At 44.4% G+C, this 9,397-nt stretch overlaps 2 protein-coding genes across 2 annotated transcripts in view; one reads left to right on the top strand and one right to left on the bottom strand.

Annotated features, from left to right (window-relative positions):
- The window catches only part of LOC103599263 (iron/zinc purple acid phosphatase-like protein), a 12,749-nt gene extending 8,213 nt beyond the window's left edge, over nt 1-4,536 (bottom strand). The window contains exon 1 of the mRNA XM_008583380.1: nt 4,416-4,536. Within this exon, the coding sequence (XP_008581602.1) occupies nt 4,416-4,536 (121 nt within the window). The remainder of the gene's footprint in view (nt 1-4,415) is intronic.
- A 1,134-nt stretch (nt 4,537-5,670) lies between these two features.
- LOC103599262 (F-box only protein 27-like) overlaps nt 5,671-9,397 on the top strand; it is a 49,290-nt gene continuing 45,563 nt past the window's right edge. The window contains exon 1 of the mRNA XM_008583379.1: nt 5,671-5,972. Within this exon, the coding sequence (XP_008581601.1) occupies nt 5,671-5,972 (302 nt within the window). The remainder of the gene's footprint in view (nt 5,973-9,397) is intronic.

Here is a 9,397-nt window from a genome sequence, read left to right as displayed (position 1 = left end):
GCTCACTGGCTGAGCGTGGTGCTGACAACACCAAGTCAAGGGTTGGGATCCCCTTACCGGTAATCTTTAAAAAAAAAAAAAAATGAGTAATATAAGTTCACTGAAGGGGATAGGGAAGAAAAATAACTGGCAACAGAGTCCTAACTAGGTATTGTATTATAAGGCTAAAAACAAAAAGGACTGTGCATAAACACTATCATCTAGTCAGTAAGTGTTTCTCACAGGGATATGGGCAAGCAATTCTGAAATTGCTTTATGCATACACTAGGATTGAATAAGTTATTATATTGTAGGTAGTAAGTCAGGTTTCTCAGTGTTGGGGAAAGAAGTTACAAATAAGGAAAAGGAAGGCTAAAATAAACCCTTGGTGTTGGACTGAAATCAGAGGTATCAGTAAAATCTCACAGTATTTAATATATATTAAATATATAGAGATACACAAATCTACCTATACAGATAGATGAATGCAGAAATATGTGAATATGCGTGAAATGTGTGAATATGCGTGTTAGTATAAGTGCATGTGTTGCCTTGATCTGTTAAGAGGACTTAGAAACGATGACATCCCAGTAGCAATGAGCACACCTAGCGCTCAGATCTTGGTTTCTAAATACCCATTCTCCAGTAAAACAAACTAGGACTATTGGAGAATAGTTGATTCCAGATATGGGACAGGAAATATACAAGATGAAACTGGAATGATTTATGGTGTTGGAAAGCAAGGAAGTACTCAAAAATGATAGGGGCTTGTTGAAAGAATACAGAAGACAATCTGAAGGAATTCCAAGAGACCAAATATGGGACAATATGTAACAATAATAAATAAATAACAATAGTATTGGACTTTCACTCACAGAATAAAATAAATATCCATGACTCCATGATATAAATAAATAACTGAAAAAGTAAATAAATGAAGCAAGGAAGGAAGGTCTTCCTTATAATAAAATTTCAATTAGATGGAAAGAGGGAATTAGAAAATTAGAAAATCACGGGCCGGCCCATGGCTCACTCGGGAGAATGCGGTGCTGATAACACCAAGGCTATGGGTTTGCATCCTATATAGGGATGGCCGGTTGGCTCACTAGTGTGGTGCTGACAACACCAAGTCAAGGGTTAAGATCCCCTTACGGGTCATCTTTATATAGGAATAAAAAATTAAAAAAAAAAAAAAGAAAATTAGAAAATCACAATTAGGGGCCAGCCTGTGGCTCACTCCGGAGAGTGTGGTGCTGATAACACCAAAGCCACGGGTTCAGATCCCATATAGGGATGGCCGGTTCGCTCACTGGCTGAGTGTGGTGCTGACAACACCAAGTCAAGGGTTAAGATCCCCTTACCGGTCATCTTTTAAAAAAAAAAAAATAGAAAATCACAATTAGGCAAACACCACACTAATGACTATTACGGACAAAATCTACTGATGGATGCTAAAATTAGTGGATGAACATTTGAGGAGAAACAGGAATTGCATAGTCTTGAGCAATCTCCCCCCAAGATATTTATTAACTATAAAGGAGAGAATAATTACTTTATAACGGAAAAACCCAGCAGGCACCTCCTTAACCAAACACTCAAGGTCAACATCACCAGAAACAGCAATAAGACATATCAACATCATGAGCCCTCTGATATGATACACTAAGGACACAACGTCAGATCTACGACAGTCTTGCCAAAAACACATAATTTAATTCCAGTCATGAGAAATCATCACACAAACCTAAAATGAGGGATATCCTACAAAATAACTGATCAGTACTCAAAAACACCAAGATCCTGCAAATAAGCAGACTGATACACGACAGATTGGAGGGTACCAAGAAGACACAACAAACCAAACACAACATGAGATCCTGGATTGGATCCTGGAACAGAAAAATAGACATCAGTGAAAAAAATGGTGAAATTCGAACCGTTTCCAGGCCCATAAACCATCAACCAGGACCTGTAGTTTAGTGAACAGTGTTGTACCATTGTTGATTTCCTGGTTTTAGTAATTGTACTGTGTTACCTAAGATGTTAACATCAGGAGAAACTGAGTGAGGGGGAGATGGGAGCTCTCCTGTAATAGTTTTGGAATTTTTCTGTTAAATCTAAAATTAGTATAAAATTTTAAATTTTAAAACAAAGATCGTGGGCTCTTGAGCTAACCTTCCTACATTCAAATTCCAGACCTTGTGACCTGGGCTCAGACTTTTCCTCTGTGAGCCTGTTTACTCTTGTAAAATGGCAGTAATGATCGTACCAACAGTTCGAGGTCAATGTGGAGGTTAAGTGAGTTCTCCATATGAAGCGTTCAGTGAGAGTATATTTGCTATTATTATTGTGTAGGACACAAAAGGGCAGCTGTGATCTCACTGCGTTTTCACGACAGCACCAAGAGATGGATTTTATTGTCTTTCCCATTTTACAGGGGCCTCCAGGCAAAGTGCCTTGTCCAAGGCCAACCTGGTTATGCGTGTGGTTTCTGATTCCACGCTGCAACTGACCTTTAAGAAATTGTCTTCTCTAAAAGTGTCAGGAACATGAAAAACAAGGACAGATAAATAAAGACTGAGGAACTGTCACAGACAGAAGAGACTAGAAACTAAATGCGATGTGGAATTCTGGATTAGAATAAAGACATTAGTGGAAAAGTTGGTGAGATCTGAAGTTTAGTTAATAATATGTTATTAATGTTAATTTCTTAGCTTTGACAATGGTAACATGGCTATGTAAGAGATTACCATTAGGGGAAACTGGGTGAAGGGTATACAGAAACTTTGTACTATCTTTGGAACTCTTCTGTAAGCCTACAATTATTTCAAAATAAGAAGCTTAAAAATTAAAAAAAAAAATCTGTGTTAAGTTTTGGTGTAGTGTCAAAGCAATTATTTCAAAATAAGAAGCTTAAAAATTAAAAAAAAAAATCTGTGTTAAGTTTTGGTGTGGTGTCAAAGAATAGCCACAATTATCTGAAGCTCCTATTAAAATTTTTCTCACGCTGGCTGGTTAGTTCAGTTGGTTAGAGCACTACCTTATAACACCACGGTCACAGCCAGCCACCCAGAAAAGAGGAAAAAATCTTCCTCACTATTCTGACCATGTGTCTGTGTGAGACCAGATTTTCTTCATATAGATCATATAAATCATATAAATTGTTCAAAGCAACATATCACAAAATATCACAACAGATGAAACAGATCTGAGGAGAATCCAGTTGTGATCTATTAAGCCAGACATTAAAGAGATTAAAAAGATGTAAATCAATGCCACGTTCCTCATTAAATTTCTTTTTTTTGTAAAATATAGTTATTTTCGTGAAAATGTCATTTACATCAATACTCATAGAGAAGGGGCTTGTTATTGTTCATTTTAAATGACTTCATATTTTCAATGTCTCAGTTTTAATTTCCAATATGGCAAATATTGGTAGATGTAACTCACATAAACTAAAGCTCTTTGAGGTTCTCGATAGTTCTGAGCAGTGTAAAGGGGTCGTGAGACAAAAGCTCTCCACGCTGCTCCACGCCGAGCTCAGTGCTGTCACTTCACAGGTAGTTACTCATTTACTCCTCACTGTGAGATTGCAGTAATATTACCCCATTGTCCAGATGAGGAGGCCGAAGCCACCGAGGTAAAGGCACTTGCCCAAGGTCACACTGCAGATAAGTAGCAAAGCTGGGATCCAAATCCAGTTAGTATGGTTGCAGAGGGTCCAGAGTCCAAGCTCTTACCCTCACAGTGCACCACAACTCTTTTTTTTTTTTTTCCTTTTTGTCTTTTTTCGTGTCCGGCAACGGATCGCAACCCTCAGTGTCGCGCCCGTACCGGACCGGGACCAGCAACAGGATCACAACCCTCGGTGTTGGGCCCGCACCTCACTCAGCCAGTGAGCGGGAACCGGTCTGTATGTGGGATCCAAACCCTCGGCGGGAGCGCCACCGCGCTCCCAAGCGGTGCACTGTAGCAGTGCGCCACCGGGCCGGCCCAGTGCACCACAACTCTTGATCAAGGATCAGGAGGCAGCTTTGTGGGGAAGAGAGGGGAGGGATGGAGAAAGAGCTGGGCAACCTAGTTCTGTAATATTCATGCACTGATCTCTTCTACAGCTGATTGTAGGGCCTACCCTGCACTAACATGTCAGGTTCTAGAGATAGGACAGTGACACAAAGAGCAAGGCCAACAGCAGCCCCCTTTGAAATGCAGGAGAGCACTCACTGTGGGCTGGACACCATAATCATTTCCCACGCAACCAGGTGCACCACTGCTTATAATCCCCATTTCATAGAGGCGGACAACTGAGTCTCAGGAAAAACAAGCACAAGCCAGGGGTTCCACAGCAATCAAGGTGGGATTCCTGAGCCCTCCAACCAATGAAGCACCATTAGTCCTCTCTGGGAGAGGCATAGGGAGGGGTTATGAACACTTACCTGGGTAGGACAGGTGGACATGCTCTGGGGCAGCGCTGGGAGCCCCTAGGGCCTCGTGGACTCCCAAGGAGAAAAGGAGGAGCAGACAGCAGGACGACCAGCAGCAATAAAGGGATCGCATGTTAAGGGGATGATGGGGGCAGAGAGGGGAAGAGGCAGGGTGTGGAGTAGATCAGATTCCCTCAGGATGGAGGAAGATCAGGCAGTGCCGTGGGGGAGGGAGGTCTTCGAGGGGGGTGGTTATCCAGATGCTGGAGAGAGAGAACAAAAATAATGTTTGCTATGGAGAGGCAAACGCTCTCTGAACCTCACTGTATGCTAAGCACGTTGCATAGATTAACTCATGGGAGCCTCACAACATTGCTATGAGGTGGCGACTACTATGATCACCATCCTCATATCACAGATGAGGAAACTGAGCAACCACGTGAGTCAATTGCACAGCAAGGATGTGATGGAGCCAGGACTTGAACACAGGCGGGCCTGGCTTCAGAGCCTGGCGGTTAACCAGAGCTCACTCTCAATGAAAGAGGTTTGGCCGTGGGGAGGGGGTGCTCAGTGTAGGTACTTGCCTGTGGCAGCCCCATCCCCAGCCTTCCATCCTGCTTTGAGCAACCCCAATTTCTTCTACCTTATTCCCCAGATTCCTAGCATCCCATCCTGTCCTCAGGGACCTCACCACTCTCTACTCCGTCCTCAGCCTTCCATTTTGGTCTTAGTTTCCCCAATCCCTCCACTCCATCCCCAGATTCCTCAGAGTCCATCCTGCTGGGAGCGGACGCATTGCCTCTCCCTCCTCCCCGGCGTCCCATCCTGCCTTTACTGTCCCTGTCCCGCCCCCCGGCCCTCTCCACCTGCGCTCTAGCCGTCTCCCTCAGCCCAGCACTGCATACCCACCCCCCATCGCCTCGGCCCTTCTCCGCCTGCTCCAGCTGCCTGATCCCATTTAAGAGAGTTGTGCCCTTGTGATCTAATCACCTCCCTATGGCCCCATCTCTTAATACCAACACCTTGGGGGTTAGGATTTCAACATATGAATTTTGGGTGAACACAAACTTTCAGACCATGTGGTAAGCAATAGTCTGAGACCTTGTGATCCATTTATCTCCACACCCTCTCTCAAAGAGTCTACGAGCTTTAAAAAGACCTAGACTTTTTAAGAGGTAACACAATTCTCATCAGGAATTCTTAATTGCTGTTGAAAGAAGTAAAAGGGGAAAAAGGAAAGGAGGAAAGTTAGTTGGATGATTAGATGATGATCAGATGTCTGTTAGAAGACAGGTTGGGGCTGGCAGCCTGCGTGTGCATCTCCGGCCACCAGCGCCGCCGCGGTATTTATGAGTTTGCAGGCACCGAGGCTCCTCGCCGCCCACAGCCGTCCCAGCCCCGGAAGAGCCGGACGCCTCGGAGTGACGGGCTCCCCAGACAACCGGGGCCCCGGGTCCCACAGGTCCGGCCGGTCCCGGGCGCCCCACGCCCACCCGGGGGCGGGGTGCAGGAAGGGGGACCCAGGAAGGCTTGGTACGCGGCCGCCGCCACCTCCAAGCCGGCCACCAGGTGAGCGCCCGGACAGGTAAGGCCGCGCTCGTCCCCCAGGCGCCCCACCTCCCAGCTGCGGAGCCCCCAGGGCACGGGCGCAGGCTCCCACCCCTGGCCCTGCCCTGTCCCCCGGGTTCCCAGGTGTGCGTCCCTGGGAGAGCCCCATCTTTTCCCGCTGCGCCGCATTATCTTCGTCGCAATTCCTTCCGGCTTCCTCCCTCTCCTTCTTACCCCACTGATCCTCCTCTGCACTCACCCCCACCCCCGCTAAGGCCTCCTGAAAACACGAAATTAAAACCCGCAAAAGACAGTGCGGCTTCTGAGCTGCGCGCCCTAGGCGGGTTACTCAACCTCGCTGGTCCTCGGGTTTTCTCACTCGTAAAAGGGAGGTGATGATAGTACCCACAGCATGAGTTGTGAGGATTAAACGAATTCAGGCGTGGAATTTCATGCTGAGATCAGGGCCTGGCTCAGAGTAAGGGCTGGATAAGAATCAGCAGTTATTTTTATTGTTATTAGTGCACGAACTCCAGAAACTGCCCCGGGGCCTAGGTGGAAAGAGGTAGGAATTTTCCCTGTAAGCCTCTGCGGGCTGTTTGAACGTTGGGAGTGGCTTGTCACAAAATATGCTTGGGGGTCCCCTGGGAGGGAGCAACAGGAAAGATCTGGGGATCTGGATTTTCAGTTGTCCCCCTTCCTGTCTGCAGATATAAAGACCCCACGACTGGCTTTATAAATTCAGAGTATATGGTTTTCTGCATGTTGGGGACAACGATTTCGAAGATTGGCACTGGGGGTGGGGTAGATTCAAGAGGAGCCTCTTTCGCTGTTTGGATTTTCCCCCCACCTTCCAGAGTCTCCATGACAGCTTAAAGATAAAAAGCAACTCTCTTAGCTAAACTCAAGTACCTCTAACCCACCACTCCTGTGGCATCAATTATAACCTCCCCTTATTTTCAGTTTTTTCTGGTGTTCTTCCAGAATTGGAGGTTTTTTAACCTTTTTTGTGCTAAAGGTGTCTATGGCAGGCTGGTGAAGTCTTTCTCAGGATCATGTTTTCACATGCAAACGATAAATACACAGAATACAAAAGACACCCCCCAATGCTACTGAATTACAGATATACAAAAAAAATTTTTTTTTAAATGACCGGTAAGGGGATCTTAACCCTTGACTTGGTGTCGTCAGCACCACGCTCACCCAGTGAGCTAACCGGCCATCCCTATATGGGATCCGAACCCGTGGCCTTGGTGTTATCAGCACCGCACTCTCCCGAGTGAGCCACGGGCCGCCCCGGGATATACAAATATTTTTAAAACAAGTATGTGATATAGTAATGTACTTCATTATAGCATTAAACTTTAATATGTAGTGGCAAGTCCAAAAAATAAGGTAATTTAGAAGTTTTCATGAGTGTATAGAGGGTAAGATGTTGGAGATTCCTATAATGACCGTAATGGGATTTGAAAACGTCTGTTTTTCTTCTCATGACAAAGTCACACGTCTGCTAATAGTCCCGTGGTCTGTTGCCCTCCTCATGACAGAAAGATGTGCTAAATTTTAATTATAGCAGCAGTTCTCAAACTTTCCCCTCTTAAAAATTATTGAGCTTTTTTAAATATGTGGGTTATATCTATTAATATTTACGACGTAAGAAAGTAAAACTGAGGAGTTTTTGCAACACAAGAATACATACATACATTCCACTGGTCAGGTAGCCTTTGGAGAGGGAAAAGGACAAACACGTCTTAGTATTACTATGAAAATAGCTTTGACCTCATTAACCCCCCCAAAAAAGTCTTGGGGACCCACAGGTGTCCACACACCACATTTTGAGAACTGCTGAGTTAAAGGATAGTGAAGGCAAAGAGGTCATTTTAATTTTCCCGATTCAAGTTCATGGAGCCCCTGAATTCCATCCTCCTGTTAAAAAGCCCCACTGGAATCTGTTGGACCCTGAAGTGGTGGATGAGGGTCATAGCTTGCAGGGATATAATCTTATGGTGGTGAACAGAGGATCTACTCTGGGGCCAGATCACCTGTATTTAAATCTCGCTTGTGCATTGGCTAGTTTAGGCAAGCGATTTAGTCTCACTGTGCCTCAGTTTTCCCATCTGTGAAATGGGGTCAAAAATAGTAACTGCCTCATAGGGTTGTGAAGATTAAATGAGGTCATAGATATAACCCACTTAGAACAGTGCCTAGCACAGAGCAAGTGCCCCACACATTCTTTCTAATTATTATTGTACCCAAGACATCTAGTCTGCCCAGTTTCTAAGATAAGGCTATAATGAGCCTGCTTTTCTAAATCATTTGAAAATGACTTAAACCTTTTTATTATGAAATAAGACATACATACAGAAAAGTACATGAAATATAAATCTTCCACTTAATGAACACGACAAAATGAACACACCTGTGTAACCACCAGGTGTGGGGGTCAGAGAGTAGAGAGTGGTGAGGTCCCTGCCCCAGGTGAAGAAATAAAATCTTACCAGCTTCCCCCAGTCCCTTTCCTGCCTCCCCCCAGGCGCTGCTTTCTCCCTCCCCGTGAGGGTATCCACTTTGCTGACTTTTACCTGTCTTTGGTTTAACCACACACGGTTGTTTCATTTTGCCTATTTTTGCACACAGCATAAATAGAAATATACAATACGAACTCTTGTGTCTGACTTCTTTCTCTCAACATTGTGATTGTGAAATTCATCCGGGTTGGGCGTATAAATGCAATCCATTCCTTCTCATGTCCAGGTAGTATTCCATTGTGTGAACACACCACAGTTTTTATCTACCAACTGTCAATAGAAATATGAGTTGTTTCCTTTTTTTCTTGGCTCCTGCAAATAATGCTGCTCCCAATATCCTAGTACATATTTTGCTGGTGAACATATGTACCCATTTCTCTTGGATATAAACCCAGGAGTAGAATGGCTGGGCCATAGGGTATAAGTTTATTTATCTTCAGTGGATACTGCCAAAGAGTTTTCCAAAGTGGTTGTAATAATTATTTCTTCTCCCACCAGCCACATTGGAGCATTTCCTTTCCTCCACGTCCTCACCCTCACTTGACATTGGCAGGCATTTTATTTTTATTCATTCTGATGGGTGTGTAGGGGTAGCTCATTGTAGTTTTAATTTGCATTTTCCTGATGAGTAATAAAATTAAACATTTCATTTGCATATTGGCATTTTGAGTATCCTTTTTTGTGATCTTGTTCAAGTGTCTTGCCTGATTTTCTATTGGGTTGTCCATTTCCAAATGGATTTGCTCTTTTATATAATCTGAATATGGGCCATTTGGCAGTTGTATGTAAACACCTTCTCCTACTCTGTGGCTTGTCTTTTTACTCTCTTAATGGCGCTTTTTTTTTTTTCCCTACACATGACCAGTAAGGGGATCTTAACCCTTGACTTGGTGTTGTCAGCACCACGCTCTCGCAAGT

This window comes from Galeopterus variegatus, unplaced genomic scaffold, assembly GCF_000696425.1.
Source record: "Galeopterus variegatus unplaced genomic scaffold, G_variegatus-3.0.2 Scaffold2898, whole genome shotgun sequence".
Taxonomy (NCBI): Eukaryota; Metazoa; Chordata; class Mammalia; order Dermoptera; family Cynocephalidae; genus Galeopterus; species Galeopterus variegatus.
The sequence above is the reverse complement of the archived record's forward strand: the minus strand, read 5'-3'. Positions and strand labels throughout refer to the sequence as shown.